This window comes from Canis lupus, chromosome 34 (assembly GCF_003254725.2).
Source record: "Canis lupus dingo isolate Sandy chromosome 34, ASM325472v2, whole genome shotgun sequence".
Lineage (NCBI taxonomy): Eukaryota > Metazoa > Chordata > Mammalia > Carnivora > Canidae > Canis > Canis lupus.
Window position 1 is genome coordinate 26,229,496 of NC_064276.1, and position 18,986 is coordinate 26,248,481.

An 18,986-nucleotide genomic window follows, 5' to 3' on the forward strand; every position below is an offset into this window, starting at 1 on the left:
CACCGCCCCCCCCCCCCAGGGTCACTGCCTATGGCCTTGCAAGTCATGTGCCCCAAGGACACGTACTATGATGTTGGAGTTGTGTGTGCATAGAAGTGACGGTCCTGCCCTTCCTTTGATGCCAAAACTCCTGTTTGTCATTTAGGAACAGCACTTCTCAAAGTACAGTCCGAGGACCATTAGAGCAGCATGAGATAACCTCTATAAACAGTTTTCCTGGGCCCACTGAATCAGAAACTTTCATGAATAAATGGAAAGACAGGAAGAAAACAACAATGACCTTATTTGCACTTACACATGTTTAAAAATCTTTATTTTCTCATTAATTGCCCCAAAAAGCCATTTTAAGAACGCAGAGAGGCACAGACAGGTTAATCAACTCCCGCAGGGTGACAGGGCTCACATCTAGAAAAGAAGCACTTGACTCTGGGCCATTATAACTTCAAAGCCCATGTGCTCACCTGGTACCATGCCTTCCTTCACTGCCCACTCCCCCCCAAATCCCAACCTGGTAGCAACCTGAGGATGAAGACAGCAAAGCAGCAGACCAACTGCCTTCCCTTTACCTCCTCTTCTTCCCCCAAGTCAGTTGGGACCCCCAGATGTTGTAAACCTTCTTGACTCAAGATTTTATGCTGGTAAACTTCCCCAAGTATATGTGGTATTTCCCAAGTGCCATAGTTCTAGGAAATACACACATTCTCGTTTTCAGGCTTAAATGCTCTTGTTTTTTAATCCTCAACTCTTGCTTCAAAAGGTCAGGCAGTGGTGATGAACCTGTAATTGGGAAATGCTTCAAGAAACTAAGAAAGGCTAAAATATGGTTTTTAATGAAATATGTAAAAGAACAAGCCAAACATTACATTTTTTTTCTCTAGACTCCTACCTCGTATAATGCAGCCACAATGCCTTTTAATTTGGAAATAATTATGAGAACGTGGATTGGAAGTTGACCATTCTTATCGTACAAAATATGTCTGGTTAAAACCCACTTCTGTGTTCTCAACAAAACTGTGTTTTTCTCCTGACTAGCACTTTCATTTTCCCCTTTCTGCCGCTGCTTATCTGTTTCCAGACATGTATCCATCTGCTTAGATATTAGAACTTTTGCTAAGACCCAGAAAGCCTCTGCATAAAATCTTTATTTTCTCCATGAAGAAAGTGAGTGGCACCCAAGATGAGATTAGTGAGGCTGTGGAGTGGAAGGCCAGCTCCCTGCACAGAAACACTGGACACCAGACCGTGAAGGGGGAGGGGCTTAGACCTGAGGAGGAGGAGGAGGAGGAAGAGGAGGAGGAGGAGCAGCAGCAGCCCCCCACCCCCCCACCCCATGTGCATAGACCCTGGAGGACGCAAGGGGCCCCTTGCCACTACAGGAACGCTAGATCCCCACACTCTTCTTCCACGTGTACTGCTGTAGAGTTAAACCACAGCAACCATGGAGAGAGTACCCATTCCAAATGTTCTGTGTCATTCAGGGACTGAAAATAAGTAGGAAAGGGGCAGGCACATCCACTTACACTTGAAACTCCTTAAATTTTGAGGTGGACTCAATCATTATTACTAGGTATAATTTTACTGCAGCTCCAACATTAGCATCAAATATAATTGCTGCCTCTGGGGTGCCTGGGTGTCTCAGTGGCTGAGCATCAGACTCTGGCTCAGGTTGTCGTGATCCCAGGGCCCTGGGATCGAGTCCCGCATCAGTCTCCCCACAGGGGACTTCTGCTTCTGACTCTGCCTATATCTCTGCCTCTCTGTGTGTGTCCCTCATGAATAAATAAAATCTTAAAAATAAAAAATTAAATGCTGCCTCATACCTATCAGCTTCCAGGCCCCAAACTGGTAAAACACCCTGCATCTTGGCACAGTAAAGTCCCTGAGCTGCTACAGGACCAAAAGAATAGGCTTAAAACCTTAAAGAGCTAATATTAAATGAGGGTGATTATTGCATGCTTGTTGGAAAATGTGGATTACATGAAAGTATGTGCAAAGGAGTAAAACCAATTATTGTTGGAATTAAGTCATAGCTGCAATGAAATGTAACCTGAGAACACCACCAAATCCTCATGCAGGTGCAGGACCCTAAAACTGCCAAAGTGCTTTCAAATATGAGAGCACCAGCCCCTCACACTGACTCAGCCAGGAAGGCAGGCCAAGGAGCACCATCCCCACACGCAGATGAGGACACTGCAGCTCAGAGGTGTTCAGTCCTTGGCCAAACCAACATGGGCAGGTGAAGGTGCACTAGAACCAGAATGCAAGAACTCCAGCCTCTGAAGAAGCGCCTTCTCCCTCCTCGGCACCCGGCTTGACTCTGTGCAGTGTGGACAGATCGATAACTAGGCGTCCAAATGATTTTACTCCCATCTGGCTCATAAGTAATAATTCTCCACTTAAAGATTTTTAACAATCCTTAAAGTAGAAATAAAACCTTAATATGATAATGGCCTATGTTCAATGTTTACGGTGTGCTGGAAATTAATCCAAGGACTTGGCATATGTCAGTGAGCTCATTTAATCATCACAACAACCTTTTAAGTGCCTGACGCTGGGCTAGAATTTTCCTCCTTTCACAGAAGAGGAAATAATGCTCAGGGATCTTGGGTAACTTATCCAAGAATCCTGGTCCATTTGATTGCAGAGCTCAAGCTTTTATCAGTACGGTTTTACAAAAAAAAGCTAAAAAGACTGCCACGCAGATAACGAAACACCAGTCTTTTTTCCTACTAAGGATCCTACTGCCTATGAAGGTAATTCTCACCTACACGTAAAAGGAATTTTTTAGGCATAATTACATCCATAATAATCCCCAAATCCTCCTCTAACTTTTCACAGAATTAAACCAAGCAGTATTTTTTTAAAGGTTTTATTTATTTATTCATTCATGATAGACACAGAGAGAAAGGTGGGGACCTAGGCAGAGGGAGAAGCAGGCTCCTCACAGGGAGCCCCATGTGAGACTCAATCCTAGGACCCGGGGATCAGGACCTGAGCCACCCACCTGTCCCAAACCAAGCAGGATTTTACCTCTATTAGCTCCTATCAACCTTCTAGAAAACAGACAGTAACAAAGTAAAACCCGTAAGTAAATCGGTTAAAGAAAATGGAGAAGATTTCATGTTAGTCACAAAGTTAATATGGACAATAGTGAAATAACTATACCTCCCAGGCCATAATCCCAATGCCAGTAATATTCTCCATAATATAGATCTCTTCCATCAACTCAGATTAACAAACACCTAGCTATTTACCATAAGACAGGTGCTGTGCTAGGCACAGGGGATATAAAAGTAACACAAAGCACATGAATCTTGTCCCCAGGGGGCACCTGCATGGAGGCAGGAGACAGATCAGGAAACAAATACATATGCATATGATGCAGGAAGAGGAAAACAAAAACAAACATAAGCCATACTGTTAGCCCAGAGCAGGCTACAAGCAACTGGGAAGAACTGAGCTTTTATGCTAAGATCACAAGCATGTGACTAATCACACAGCCAATTAAACATAATGCTAAAGCCATCTTGCATTTTCAGAGAGTGCTGCCTCCCCACCAACAGGCTCCTCTAGCTGTTAGGCTCAGAAAAAACTGAAAACGAAAGGAACCCACAAGATCTTACAGCCTGATGCATGACTTTACAAAGGGAGATGGGAATCTAGGAGAGGGTAAGTGAATCAAATATCCAAGATCACACAGCAAGTTATAAGGAGAGACAATCTTGTCTCAGGTCTCCTATTTTCCTCATCAATTCACTCATCAACTAACATGTGTGGAGTGTGTGTGCCAGATACGAGTGAACAAAGCAACCAGCCTGTGCCATCAGCCCGATGGGGAAGCCTGACTTCCTATATCTGAGACAGGAAGTGCTTTTAGAGAATGACAAGAGAGTTCCTCTAAGATTGAGGAATTGGGGTGGGCTCCCTGGAGAAGTGATATTTTTTTAAGACTTTATTTATTTATTTATTCTAGAGAGAGGGCACATGCACAAGTGGGGTAAGGGCAAAGGGAGAGGGAGAAGCAGGCTCGATCCCAGGACTCTAGGATCATGTCTTAAGCCAAAGACAGAGGCTTAACCAACTGAGCCACCAGGAACCCCAGGAAGTGACATTTAAGCTGAGCCACAAAACACAAGAAGAAATGGACAATACAGAAGAACTGGGAGTACTGAGAGCAGCTCCCGTCTGAGATAGGGAGGAGTGGATCAAGGTCCACAGACAGGAAGAATGAAAGTGTGTGTGTGGGGAGGGGGGGGGAGAAGCAAGAGATGAGGAAGGTCAAGGAGGTAGAGGAATCCTAATTCTGTAACCAAAGTGGTGACAACCACCAGGATGCTAAGTGGAAATCCTTCAGTCGGCTAGGTAGTCTCTGTATTTCCATCTTGGGAAGATCTAAAACTTGAAAGCAGAGGAGGAAGTCAATAGTGCAGGGTCCCAGAATCTGCTGTCCTTAGCTTCTTACAGGCGGACTGCCTGAACCTGTGTGACCCTCTGACAACTTGCAGATTAAGACACTGCTTCTGTGGAGTCCAGAGGCCTAAGCATTTTGCCAAAGAAAACCTCCATCCCCCAGGCCACAAGAGCCAGGCCCCCTGCCCAGGAAGTTGTAGTCCAAAAAGCTCCCGGGGGCTACATAACTTTAAAGAACAGTCCAAGGAAACTGTCTTCATTCAGAACTGAGGTCTGGAAGGCAAGGTCTCCTCCATACAAGCCAGGATGGAAAGACTTCCTCTGAGCCAAGCCCTCCAGGACTAGCCCTAGGGTAGATCAGAGACTCAACAAAGGGAAAGTGGGGGCAGGTGGGAGGCGGGCAGAAGAGATGTGGAGACCCTGAGCCACCAGCTGTCCATCCCCTGATCAGGATACCTCCTGAACGAAGCCAGTTTCCCATCATGACCTAGTTTCTTTTCTTCTTTCTTCCCAAAGATCTCTACTTCCAATCAGCTCACTCACAAAAGAAGCCATCTTATAGTGTCTCTTCTTCACTGGTCAGGTCCCTGAATGAGAGCAGTCTTCATGAAGTTCCTCCAAAGGTATTAGCAATGGCAAAGATGGAAAATCCACAGGGCTGGCTCAGCAGGCTGGCTGCTCCACCCAGCACTTTCCCTTTTTAAGTCACTCCAGTAAAAAAAGACAGTGGTGGAACTGGTAGGTCTTTGGGTAGCAAAAGGCTAAAAGATTCATTGCATATTATTTGTATGGCAGAAACTGGGAACAACTACCACACTCATCAACGGCAGAAATGGATGAACAAAATGTGATATAATCATATAATGGACTAGTGTCAACAATGACCAGGAAAAACTGCTTACACACAGCAATGTGGCCCAATCTCACGGATGTAAATGTTGCACAAAACAAGCCAGATGTGAAGATTATATGCTGTATGATTCTATTTTTATAAAGTTTACAAACAAGCAAAATTAATCTCACTCTTCTGAGGAGAAGAAATAGGACTGTGAGTAATCAGAGTATGAGAGGGGCTTCTAGGGCGCCATTTTTTATGTCTTGACCCAGATGGTAGTAGTTACATAGATGTGTTCACTTGTGAGGTGCCACTCAGGATGCTTGTGTTTTCTGTATGATTGTGTATGTACACACACACACACACACACACACACACACACAAAGGGTTTTCAGCATCTTAGGAAAGGAAAAGGAAAGTATCTAGGATTTGGCTTTCTGGGCCACAGTTGTGAATGGAAAATGAGCCTGGCCGGTGGAGGAGCCAGGGAAAGAGGCTAACTGCATGGGGGATGTGGCCTAAAAGGCAGCTGTAGGGTGGCAGGAATTGGGGAGAACAGTTTCAGGGTTTATTCCCTTCCCCCTCCCTGTACCTGTCAGGGAGAGCGCTGCACAATGTACTCCAAAGGGAAGTGGGGCCAGGAGAGGAAAGGGCTGTAACATCTCCAGCAGCAAGAAGACAAGGAGGGAAGGAGGGAGAGAAAAGAGAAAGAAAGTGCCCAGAGCGAACAAGAAAAAAGAGTTTACCGGAGCTGGAGATGTGTGGGGAGGGGAATCCCCATGACTCAGCCCTGTAGAAGGAATTTCTCTACACCTCTCCCTGAGCCAACATCTGATATACACCTGGATTAATGGATTTATTGCCCTACTCTGCTGTAATCTGTTTACAAGTCTGAAAACTGAAAAAAACAAAAAACAAAACAAAACAAGCAAAAAAAAAAAAAAAAACGAGTAAGAGCATGAGAGGGCATGTGTATGGCCAAGGATTCCACATCCCCAGCATCCAACACATGGCTTGGCCTATAATCTGCACTGGAAAAAAAAAAAAAATGTTCATTGAACATATAAACAACAGAAAGAACAGAAAGAATATGGTAGCCATAAAGACTCTCCTCCTCGGTATTTAAAAAACTCTATAACAAACAGCTTAAATCGCCAAATATGTGAGAATGGAATGCTGTGCGGCTACTAAAAATTACAAGCAACAGTAGCCAACATCTATGGGGTGCTTTACAGTTTACAGAGAACTGCACCTCACCTTGGTCTGATACTGAATTTTAGGGGACTTTGTTGCCAGGCTGAAACATGAAAATGACACATTAGCAACAGTCTCCCTGAAGAGGCCAGAAAGATCAGAGATGGTGGACTAACAAGTTTTCATGGAAAGAGGTGGAGGGTCCCTATCTTCCAGTAATACCAGCAAGGGTGGGTTGTTCTGGGTGGCCCGCAGAAAAGTCCAGTCAGCTCTGTTTGTGGAAAGGACTGTGTTAATGTCACTTATCATATTTCAATTCACTTCCTCTCTTTAGGGTTTTCTTCAGAGGGGAAACTTTACAAAAGTAAAGCCATAATTTAATTCAAAACTCTCTTTAACAATCATTCCCAAGACCTGCCATTGGATGAATACCCCTCTAAGAAGAGGGTCTGATGTTCAATGTGTCCTACTGTGGTTTTCTTCATGATCTTGGTCAAGAAATCAAATAGTAAAGCCTACCTACACACAGACTTTTCTAGGCTGCCTTCCTGATTGCAACAGTGTTTTAAAGAAAGGACAGTGGTGGAAAAACAAACGTCCCTCCTCTCTGAGAAACTGGGCCTAATGTTTAATGATGCACGAAAAGCTGAAGTGGTGGACATTTTAAGCCGTGGCAGTCTCTCCTTGCGCTAGGTGTTCCTCGGTTTTGCAGCAGTAACCATCCTAGAAGGAAATTCTCTGCAGTCTGAATCTTTGCTGAGCGTTTCTGCACTGCTTTAGGGGACTTCCTACAAGCACTGAACTAACGGCAGTGAGAGGATTGCTTAAAGGATGTATTTTGCAAACCGCCCATCACACGACTTGCTGAAAACCACATTCAAGGCCCAAAGCTTCCTTTTGCAGATGAGGCAACTGTGGAGAACAGGCCCGCGATCCCGCCAGAGGATCCCCAAACTAGCTCTCCACAAACAGCCCCAGGTAAAAAGCAGCTGCTGTTAAAGGTCTGGTGACCAACGGAGGCACTGGCTACCTCTACAGAAACAGCAGACAATCCTTCAAGCAACGTTGATTGGAGCCCTCCGTGCATGAGACGTTGTGTTAGCGCCAACCTGGGGGGGGGGGGGGGGGGGATGGGACGGGGAGGGCTGCCGGGCGGGGGGGGGGCCTCCACGCAGGGGCGGGGAGGGGGGGCGTTAAGGGAACCAATCCCACCCTCGATTCAAACAGCTTAAAAAGCCAAAAAGCCGGGGAGCCAAAGTGCCAACAGTGTTCGACAAAACCCCAGGCGCCCGCCTGGAGCGACCCCTCCCCCCCAAGTCCTCGTCCCGGTGCAGAGGGCGCGGGGGCTCCCCCTCAAGTCTTCGTCCCGGTGCAGAGGGCTCAGGGCCGCCCCCCGAGTCCTCGTCCCGGTGCAGAGCGCGTAGGGCCCCCTCCCAAGTCATCGTCCCGGTGCAGAGGGCGCGGAGGACCCCCAAGTCCTCGCCCCGGTGCAAAGCGCGCAGAGCCCCCCCCCCCAGCCCTCGTCCTGGTGCAGAGGGCGCAGGGCCCCCCCCCAACTCCTCCTCCCGGTGCAGAGCGCGCAGGGGCTCCCCCCCAACTCGTCGTGCCGGTGCAGAAGGCACAGAGCCCCCCCAAGTCCTCGTCCCGGTGCAGAGGGCGCGGGGGCTCCCCCCCAAGTCCTCGTCCCGGTGCAGAGGGCGCAGGGCCCCCCCCCAAGTCCTCGCCCCGGTGCAAAGCGCGGAAGCCCCCCCAAGTGGTCGTCCCGGTGCAGAGCGCGCAGGGCCCCCCCAAGTCCTCGTCCCGGTGCAGAGCGCGCAGGGCCCCCCCAAGTCCTCGTCCCGGTGCAGAGGGCGTAGGGACCCCCCCAAGTCCTCGTCCCGATGCAGAGGGCGCAGGGCCCCCCCCAAGTCCTCGCCCCGGCGCAGAGGGCGCGGGGGCTCCCGAGAGCTGAAGCCCGGGAGCCGGGGGCAGACGAGGACAGCAGAAACCGAGCCTCGGGGGCGGAGAGTCCGGCGGAGGCGGGAACGGAGCGGGGCCCCCCGCGGGGAGCAAGAGGGGCCTCGGCGCGACCCGCCGGCCGCCGCAGCCCCCCCACCGGGCGCCGGGAGCCAGCGGGGCCCACCTGCCGGGGCCGCGGCGCCCAGCAGCAGGCGCGGAGGGCAAGGCGGCCGCACCAGGCGCAGCGCGGCCGGCAGGCCCCGCCTCTGGGCCGGGAGCGCGGGGCCTCGGGGGCTGCGCGCCGCCGCCTCCCGCGCGGGCACCTGCGCGCGACCCCGGCGCCGCCGGCGCTGCCCGGGTGGGGTCCGCGAGCCCCCGGCCTGGGGCGGAGGCGCGGAGCCGAGCGCGGGGGGCGCACCGGGTCCCCACGCTCTGTGCCCGCGCGGAGCCGGCGCCGCCGCGGCGGGCTTTGTCTGCGCGGCCGGAGCGGGGATGCCGGGCGGGGGCCCCCACCCCAGGGCCGCCCGCAGGGGCAGGTCCCGGGAGGGGGCAAAGCCTCTCCGCGACGCGCCGACGTTGGGCCCGGCCGCCCCCCCCCCCCGCCTCCCGCCCCGCGGATGCGCTCACCTGCTCTCCACGACCCCCGGGCCGCGGCTCATCGTGCCTCTGCAGCTGGGAGGGGGCGCCACGCGCACCCCGGGCTCTGCGCTCAGTGCGCGCCGGGGCGGCCGCTGCAGGGGCTCGCGTGCGGAGCGCTGCCCTGCGCCCTCGGAGCGGCCGACGCGGCGGGGGGAGGGGGCGGGGGCGGGGGGAGGGCGAGCGAGAGCCACCGGGGGAGGGGACTGGCTGGGAGGGGGTGCCGGGCGCGCCTCCGCCGCTGCAGCCGCGGCCTCCGGCTGCCCGGGCTCCGGTAACGGAAACGCACGCTCGCCAGCGGCCCCGCGCGTGCACACCAGGGTGCACAGCCGCACACGTGCGCACGCCGGCCCGGCCTTGGCTGCCAGCTGGCGCCCTGGCCTTGCGGGAGCTCGGCTCGAGGACACCAAGCCGAGGCTTCTGTGAAGAGGGACCAACGTCATTCTTTCAGGAGGGGTCAGAGAGCTCAAGTCATCCTGATTGGGGCGGCAACCCCAGTATCTGGGGATTTTCCCCACCACCACCACCACGGGGTTCCCAGATTTGCTTCTTAGGGATCTATAAGCCCCCTGAAACTCTGTCAGGTTTTGTATCTAAAATGCAAGCGCCTGGAATGAGGTACCACAGCTTTTATTGCATTAACAGCTGCGTGACTCCGCCCCCCCCCCCCCCCCCCCCGCCTCCAAAACCATAAAGATGGATGGATTAAACCAGTGGGTCCCAAACTTTGCAACGCATTAAATCACCCAGGAAGTTTTTTAAATAGCGATGCCGCCAAGTAGCATCTCACACCAGTTCAATCAGGGAAGTGGGACCCAGGCATCAATAGTTTTAAGTTCCCAGGTGATTCTAATTAATGCTCAGGAAAGTGTGGGAACTACTGCCTAGGTTGTTCGTGGCCCTCATCCCGCACTGTTGTCTTTTACCCCATTTTTCAGCATGAAGTGGTGGGTGTCACAGCATCTAGCCCAGGTCGGCCTCATGGTAGCGCTCACTACAGGGCCACGGCAGGAAGGAGGCAGAGTCCAGGATGGGTCCTCTGACTGGCAGCCTTCTCTTTGTTGTTTCTGAAATTCTCCGCAGACTGAAATACCCCTGACCTCATGGAAATGGCCTGATGTAATGCCTGAAGCTGGGGAAGAAAGTGGCTCATTGCAGCTTGAAGAGACACCTGTCCTTTAGATTCATTCCTCCAAGAGTCTCAGCCTACCTGCCTGCCTTACTGTGACTCAGAGGTCCTGAATGGGCAGTGGGGGTGAGTACAATAAAAGTCATAACCCCTCTGGGTGGAACACTGGAGAGTCCAACACTGTTAGTAGGTACTTTATATTCTAAGAAAGAGCTACTCTGGCACTGTTCCTGGGCCTTGGTGTTCTCCTGTTGAACATAATTTCACAGAACACCAACATCAGACAAGTCCTCTCTGTGACCATGATGGATCAAGGCAAGAACAGGACCACTCGTAATCATGTCTGAACACAGACAAAATGTGAACATTGTCCAAGCCACAGAATATCAAACATACAGCTCTCCTGGCTGATAAGAGAGACTGCTGCTTCTTGGCCAGTCATGGCCTTAGCCTCACTCTAGTCTGCCCTCTCTGTGGCTAAGATTTATGAAGATACACATTCATAGAACCACCCCTGCTTTCTTAAGCTGACCCCATGTCAGTTAACAAGAGCCCAAATCCTTTAATAATATTTTCTAACACCCTGTCGCTGAGACATCTCCATGGTTTCCTACGGTGTACATTTCCCTCACTGCAATGAGTAATAAATCCAGCTTGTATAACTATAGGTGTATTCCAAGTGGTCTTTGGCAAGAAGGCATTAAAAATAAATTATCTTTAATCATTGCAATAACAACACAAGGTAAATATTACACCCTCTTTTCGTACAAGCTAACTGGGATTCTAATAGATCATATAACTGGAACTCACACAGGGCCACCAGCTGTCAGTGGAGAGCTGGTTCATGTTCACATGGGCTTCACATGGGAGCCAAGCTAGTGTGTTGCCTACCTGCACAAACTTGGGCTTCCAGATGAGCCTGAGCTCTAACCCCAGCTCTGTCTTCTAGCTATGGGAATTTGAGCAAGTTTTTTTAACTTTTCTCAACCTCAGCTTCCTTGCCCAAACACCGCCCCCCCCCGCCAAAAAAAGGGAGGGATGTCTAGGAACTGGTATTTTTTTAATTGAGATATAATTGACATATAATTTTGTATCCGTTTCGGGTATACAACATGATTCAATATTAGTATATATTGTGAAATGATCACCACAGTAAGTCTAGTTAACATCCATCACCACACGTAGTTACAGATTTTTTTCTTGTGGTAAGATCTTTTAAGATCTATGCTCTTAGCAACTTTCGAATATATAATACGTTATAATTAATTATAAGGAATTGGCATATTTTTTATAAGCTCCCCAGGTGGCCCAACCCAGCACCTGCTGGCCAACTCTGGTGTGGGATCTACTGGCCCATTCACCCTTTTCCTCCTTCCCATTCACTTCTCAACCAATTCTAACATTGTTCCTGACCCACTGTCCACTCTTGCTAAGGTCAGCAATTAACCTTGCAGCTGCTAGATCTGGAGTACACTTTTTCTTATGCCATTGACTCACTTGGCCATTCTCCCCTTCCTGAAATTCTCCTTCTTTGGCTTCCAGGAGGCCCACATGATATGATAAGCAATAGAGACCCAGAGAACTGAAACCCCCGATCCAACAGCCTGTGAGACACCAAAGCCTGAAAACCACCATGTGAGTAAGCTTGGAAGTGGATCCTTCACCCCAGGTGAGTCTTTTCATGCCTGCAGCCCTGGTGGGTCTAAGCCACTTCCAGATTCCTGACCCACACAAACTATGACAGAATAAATGTTTGTTGTTTTAAGCTGCTAAATTTGGGGGTAATTTGTTATGCAGCAATAAATAGCTAATACAAACAGGAAACAAGATCCTATGGTTCATGTAGTAGAATCACATCATTTGCACTTCAACTTAGGTAAACTCAACCTTACTTGGTCTGCAAAAGAAGGAGAGAGAATAATTTACATGGTGTCAACCATTCTGCCTGCTATTCCAGTGAAATGACATGATCAGATGAAAGAGGCATGTCTGGTTTCATTAATCAGTCACTGTTCCAGTCCTAGGCACCTCTCATAGAGGAGAAAGTCCTCATGCTGGCTATGCTGCTCATATTTTTAACTATCCATATTTTGTACAAAGTGGGGGAAATGAGGCTAATTCACTGATTTAGGTTCTATATAATATAATGAAAATAACCCCTGAAATCCCTTAACTCATCAGGACCTGAGCCCAGGAGTCCCCCAAGCAAAGAAAAATACTGACCTTAGGCCAGGGCTAGCCCTGAACCTTGTTTCAGAGGGCCCTTACCTCCATTTGTACCTCCCACAGGATGAGGAGCCAATGAGGCCCAAGGGGTTTGCCCTTCTGGACACTGACCTCCTACTCCAACTTGTAGAACAAATTTAGGGGAGGAGAGACCCCAGATTCTCTGACCAAATGGTCCTGAGACCACTTTTAGGGCCTGCATAGGCCTTTTTCCCAGGTCCAACTTTCTATGGGTGGAACATACCACCAGCATACACAGGCCAGGGTTAAGGAGAGACCACGTTTAGCTCCTTAAAGGAATATGGATGGAGTTTAGGTGGTCCACATTATGGAAGCTGAATGGTCCACAAGTGCAGTGCAGACAAAGCAGGCCCTTCACAGTGCAGACAAAGCAAGCAGTGGAACGCCAAGAGGACGGCCTATGGACCCCAAGCCAGGCCCTAATGCTGCCTCACACTGGTGGTAGACTGAGAAGTCTAACTTGACCTGATCTTCCACACCATTTTACAGGAATATCTGTCAAGTCAGAAAAATGGAATGTATTTCAGTTAACAGTGAGCTAACTTGATATATAACTTCTAAATATTTAGACTATTACATGTGGACATTCATTTGTACTGTAGCCCTGGGTCCTGCAAATGATTGGGAAACCCTGGCCAAGTACCAAATTGCATTTACTTCAAATTACTCTAGTTTGGGCCTGTCTTTGCTCGAGGAAGTAGAGGCCAAGGCATTATTTGAATGGGAGAGGATAGCAAGGGATAAAGTGATTACTTTCTCCTTCTCCCTTTATTTAAATATATTTATTTTATTTTTCCCAACACATTTGGTTAAATCGATGAAGATGGTGTCTTCCCTCTCTGAGGGCCAAATGGGGCTTGTTCTTGGGAAGCTCCGTTGGTAAAGCCCATGCTTGGATTTTTTTGTTTTGTGGTGGTTGTTTAATCCTCTTCCTGAGGTAATTACTTGGCTCAGTTGGGAATATTCATTTCAGACCATTTTCCCCAAAATATTTTTATATATTATAGAAAATATCATTTTTATGTATGTCTCAAAAACTGTGTGATATGTGCGGTTTCTCAGTTTGTTTTTGCTCTACGTTGTATCTCAAAGGTCTGTCCATCTTAAGAACAAGTTTCGCTATTTTTTATTTAGCACTATTTGCTTTATATGATTTTTTATCTCCTATTGATACTAAAGATACTATATGAAATTTGTATGTGAGTCATGCTTGTTTTTAGATTAACCAGTGAGTTTATTTATCTTAATTTTTGGAGAATGGAGTGTTAATAGAGATTTGAAGAGAGAGGATTTCTGAAGATATCCTGGAGAATTCCTCAAGTACTATAATCTCAGGGGGACTTGGATGGTGTAGCCAGTTAAGCTTCCGACTCTTGGTCTCAGCTCAGGTCTCAATCTCTGGGTCATGGTTTCAAGCCCTGCACTGGGCTCTATGCTGGGCGTGGGATATACTTAAAAAAAAAAAAAAAAAAAAAAAAAAAAGGATATTGTAAGATCAGAGAATCGTTTCTTGAAGCTGTGAATAGGAGAAGATCGGGCATTTCCTGATTTAAGTACGCCAAAGACTACTCAGTTTTCTCCGTAGCTGCTTTCTCTGTGTCGTAGACTCTTGTCTTTCTCTATCAGCCCTGGGAAAGCAGATGCAGCCAAGATATCAACACTAAGAAGTTCTTTTGCTACTGACATTATCCAATGGAAATCTTTTTTTTTTAATTTTTTTTAATTTTTATTTATTTATGATAGTCACAGAGAGAGAGAGAGAGAGGGGCAGAGACATAGGCAGAGGGAGAAGCAGGCTCCATGCACCGGGAGCCTGACGTGGGATTCGATCCCGGGTCTCCAGGATCACGCCCTGGGCCAAAGGCAGGCGCCAAACCGCTGCGCCACCCAGGGATCCCCAATGGAAATCTTTTGTTACGAATTCAAACAACTCTTGGTTTTCTTCCTAAAGGCATTGATTATTCTCTTGGATTCTGAGCTACTTTGGAATTTACAATGTTTGTTTTCTAGAATGAGGGCATCCCATTTTTTGTTAAAGATGCTTTTCATGGCATCCTAGGGTTTTTTATGCAAGCCAGTTTCTCCAAATGACAAAAGAAGCAATCTTCCAGGTTCCATGGGGAAGGGAGCATTTGCCTATTGCTCCTCTCTCAGCCAGAGCTCACCATGGTACACTTCATTCTGGTGAAACACACAACTGACAATAGAGCCCTTTGCCCAGAACTAACAGACTTCCAGCATTGAAGTTAAATCATTTATCTAGAAAAATCTGTATCTAGTTGTAATGGACTGAATTTTTGTGTCCTTTGCCCACATAATTTAGATGTTGAAACCCTACCCCAGGATGTGGTGGTACTGGATGTGGGGCCCGTAGGAGGTAATTAGGTTTACATAAGGTCATAATGGTAGGACCTCCCCCCACCAAAAAAAAAAAAAAAAAAAAAAAAATGAGACAAGTGTCCTTATAAAGAGAAAGACCAGAATTCCCTTTTCATCTTATGAGGAAATAGCAAAAAGGCAGTTACCTGCAAGCCAGGAAGAGAGCTCTCATCAAAAACCAATTCTGCTGGTACCTTGGACTTTCCCAGCCTCCAGAACTGTGAGAAATAAATGCCTATTGTTTAAGCTACCCGGGCTGTGACATTTGGTTATGGCAGCCCACGCTGACTCAGACACTGGTCTTTAGATGTCTATTGTCAACAAATGTTATTATATTTTTGTGAGGACTATTCCTTTTTTTTTTTTTTTTTAATTTTTTATTTATTTACTTATGATAGTCACAGAGAGAGAGAGAGGCAGAGACACAGGCAGAGGGAGAAGCAGGCTCCATGCACCGGGAGCCTGATATGGGATTCGAACCCGGGTCTCCAGGATCGCGCCCTGGGCCAAAGGCAGGCGCCAAACCGCTGCGCCACCCAGGGATCCCTGTGAGGACTATTCCTTTTCTGCCTTTACCCAGCAGAATTTAGCTGGATTTATCTTTATCTCTTTGCTTTATTTACTTAGAGACTGAAAGTGTGTGAGAAGGAATTTGAGGAAAGTAACTTCAGCTAGGAAGTTACCAGTCTTCCCTCCTACAACCCCTTACATCCCCATTCTAATCACACACCTGAAGATGTAACTACTCAAAGAGTGATTTCCAGATCGAGTTTTATAATACATCATTCCATCTCCAATTAACTCTAGGATTGTTACAGAACAATAAAATATTGCTCAACACAATTTTAACTCGCTTAATTTTTAAAATTAAACATCATCTGGGTCTTTTTTAGAAGACAATAGGATAATTGTCATTCTAGAAAAATTGGAATTTGTCCTTTTAGTGTGTTTTAGTATCGTTTTATCTATAAACCCTGCCTTCCCCTTATTGATGATAGAATCCATAAGTATAGGTCAGGGTGTTAGTTTGAGCTGAAAATAAATTTGATAAAGACCTTGCTACACAAAGTGAGATCCACAGGCTAGCAGCATCAGCATCACCTGGAAACTTGTTAGAATGCAGAATCCCAGGCCCACTCAGACCTACTGAGTGCCAATCCACATTTTAACACAATCTCCTCATGATTTGTAAGCAGGGCACAGTTTTGAGATGCATTGATTTAAAGATACTGGGTGCCAACTCTGTGAAGAAAGTCCATGATATTTTTTTTTTAATTTTTTTTATTTATTTATGATAGTCACACAGAGAGAGAGAGAGAGAGAGAGAGAGAGAGAGAGAGGCAGAGGCGCACACAGGCAGAGGGAGAAGCAGGCTCCATGCACCGGGAGCCCGACGTGGGACTCGATCCCGGGTCTCCAGGATCGCGCCCTGGGCCAAAGGCAGGCGCCAAACCGCTGCGCCACCCAGGGATCCCGAAAGTCCATGATATTTTGATAGGGATTGCATTGAACCTGTAAATTGCCCTGGGTAGCATAGACGTTTTCACAATATTAATTATTCCAATCCATGAGCATGGAATATTTTTCCATCTCTTTGTGTCTTCCTCAATTTCTTTTAGAAGTGTTCTGTAGTTTTTAGGGTACAGATCCTTTCCCTCTTTGGTTAGGTTTATTCCTAGGTATCTTATGCTTTTGGGTGCAATTGTAAATGGGATTGACAATTTCTTAATTTCTCTTTCTTCAGTCTCAGTGTATAGAAATGCCACTGATTTCTGGGCATTGATTTTGTATCCTGTCACATTGCCGAATTGCTGTAGGAGTTCTAGCAATCTTGGGGTGGAGGCTTTTGGGTTTTCTATGTAGAGTATCATGTCATCTGCGAAGAGGGAGAGTTTCACTTCTTTGCCAATTTGAATGTCTTTTATTTCTTTTTGTTGTCTGATTGCTGAGGCTAGGACTTCTAGTACTATGTTGAATAACAGTAGTGAGAGTGGACACATATATTCTTAAGATTTGTGTGGAATCAGAAAAGACTCTGAATAGCCAGGGGAATATTAAAAAAGAAAACCAGAGCTGGGGGCATCACAATGCCAGATTTCAGGTTGTACTGCAAAGCTGTGATCATCAAAACAGTGTGGTACTGGCACAAAAACAGACACATAGATCAATGGAACAGAAGAGAGAACCCAGAAAGGGACCCTCAACTCTATGGTCAACTAATATTCGATAAAGCAGGAAAGACTATCCACTGGAAAAAAAAGTCTCTTCAATAAAGGTGCTGGGAAAATTGGACAGCCAGATGAAAAGAATGAAACTAGACCATTCTCTTACACCATACACAAAGATAAACTCAAAATGGATTAAAGATCTCAATGTGAGACAAGATTCCATCAAAATCCTAGAGAAGAACACAGGCAACACCCTTTTTGAACTTGGCCACAGCAGCTTCTTGCAAGATACATCTATGAAGGCAAGGGAAACAAAAGCAAAAATGAACTATTGGGACTTAATCAGAATAAAAAGCTTCTGCACAGCAAAAGAAACAGCCAACAAAACTAAAAGACAAACTACAGAATGGGAGAAGAAGATATTTGCAAATGACATATCAGATAAAGGGCTAGTAGCCAAGATCTATAAAAAGCTTATTAAACTCCACACCCAAAAAACAAACAACACGATCATGAAATGGGCAAAAGACATGAACAGAAATCTCACAGAGGAAGACATACACATGAGCAACAAGCACATGAGAAAATGTTCTGCATCATTTGCCATCAGGGAAATACAAATCAAAACCACAACGAGATACCACTTCACACCAGTGAGAATGATGAAAATTAACAAGACAGGAAACAACAAATGTTGGAGAGGATGTGGAGAAAGGGGAACCCTCTTGCACTGTTGGTGAATGTCAACTGGTGCAGCCACTCTGGAAAACTGTGTGGAGGTTCCTCAAAGAGTTAAAAATAGATCTGCCCTACGACCCAGCAATTGCACTGCTGGGGATTTACCCCAAAGATACAGATTCAGTAAAATGCCAGGACACCTGTACCCCAATGTTTTTTTTTGTACCCCAATGTTTATAGCAACAATGTCCACAATAGCCAAACTGTGGAAGGAGCCTCAGTGTCCTTTGATAGATGAATGGATAAAGAAGATATGGTATGTGGGCAGCCCGGGTGGCTCAGCGGTTTAGCACCGCCTTCAGCCCAGGGCGTGATCCTGGAGACCCAGGATCGAGTCCCACATCGGGCTTCTTGCATGGAGCCTGCTTCTCCCTCTGTTTGTACTCTGCCTCTTTGTGTGTGTGTGTGTGTGTGTGTGTGTGTGTGTGTGTGTGTGTCTCATGAATAAATAAATAAAATCTTAAAAAAAAAAGAAGGAGAAGGAGAAGAAGAAGAAGAAGAGGTCTATGTATACAATGGAGTATTCCTCAGCCATCAGAAAGGACGAATACCCACCATTTGCTTCAACGTGGATGGAACTGGAGGGTATTACGCTGAGTGAAGTAAGTCAGTCGGAGAAGGACAATCATCATATGGTTTCACTCATACGGGGAATATAAGAAATAGTGAAAGGGATGATAGAGGAATGGAGGGAAAATGAGTGGGAAAAATTAGTGGGGGTGACAAAACAAGAGAGACTCCCAACTCTGAGAAACGAACAAGGGGTAGTGGAAGGGGAGGTGGGCGGGTGTTTGGGGTGACTGAGTGACGGGCACTGAGGGGGGCACTTGATGGGATGAGTACTGGGTGTTAATACTGTATGTTGGCAAATCAAACTTCAATAAAAAACAAATAAATAAAAATAAAGATACTGGGTAGTTCAAAGACTCTCCAGGAGGGCCGGAGAGCCAGATTTGGGTTATTGCTATCTGGAACACACCCAAATCATCGCACAGAGCGGCTCAGCAAGAACAGGAGCCTGGACAGCCACCACTGGGCAGCAGATTCCATTCACCATTGGAGCCCATGTGGGTCCAGCACCTTCTTCATCTCTTTAGCTTCCAAGCCAAGACATAAGGCAGAGGCAGAAAGAAAGTTTCTAGGGTCCGGCAACTTTCCCCCAGCTTAGGGGAGGCCCAGAAAGGGAGTGGCATTTTCAGTTTTAGTAATGGTAGGAAGGGTGTGCCTCCAAAGGGGAGAGAGTCTTCAAAACATAAATGAGAGGTTCAGCTGTTGGGTGGCCAAAAAGAACCACAGATCTCTACCCCCTGTG

The 18,986-nt window shown here is 47.3% G+C and overlaps 1 protein-coding gene and 1 long non-coding RNA gene across 2 annotated transcripts in view; one reads left to right on the top strand and one right to left on the bottom strand.

Annotated features, from left to right (window-relative positions):
- Positions 1-9,154, bottom strand: part of LOC112645862 (uncharacterized) — a 33,606-nt gene extending 24,452 nt beyond the window's left edge. Inside the window, exon 1 of the mRNA XM_025425403.3 lies at positions 9,005-9,154. Within this exon, the coding sequence (XP_025281188.1) occupies positions 9,005-9,036 (32 nt within the window). The 5' untranslated portion in view covers positions 9,037-9,154. The remainder of the gene's footprint in view (positions 1-9,004) is intronic.
- A 130-nt stretch (positions 9,155-9,284) lies between these two features.
- Positions 9,285-18,986, top strand: part of LOC112645863 (uncharacterized) — a 31,464-nt gene continuing 21,762 nt past the window's right edge. Inside the window, exons 1-3 of the long non-coding RNA XR_007408150.1 lie at positions 9,285-9,631; positions 10,097-10,268; positions 11,685-11,811. This is a non-coding gene — a long non-coding RNA (uncharacterized LOC112645863). The remainder of the gene's footprint in view (positions 9,632-10,096; positions 10,269-11,684; positions 11,812-18,986) is intronic.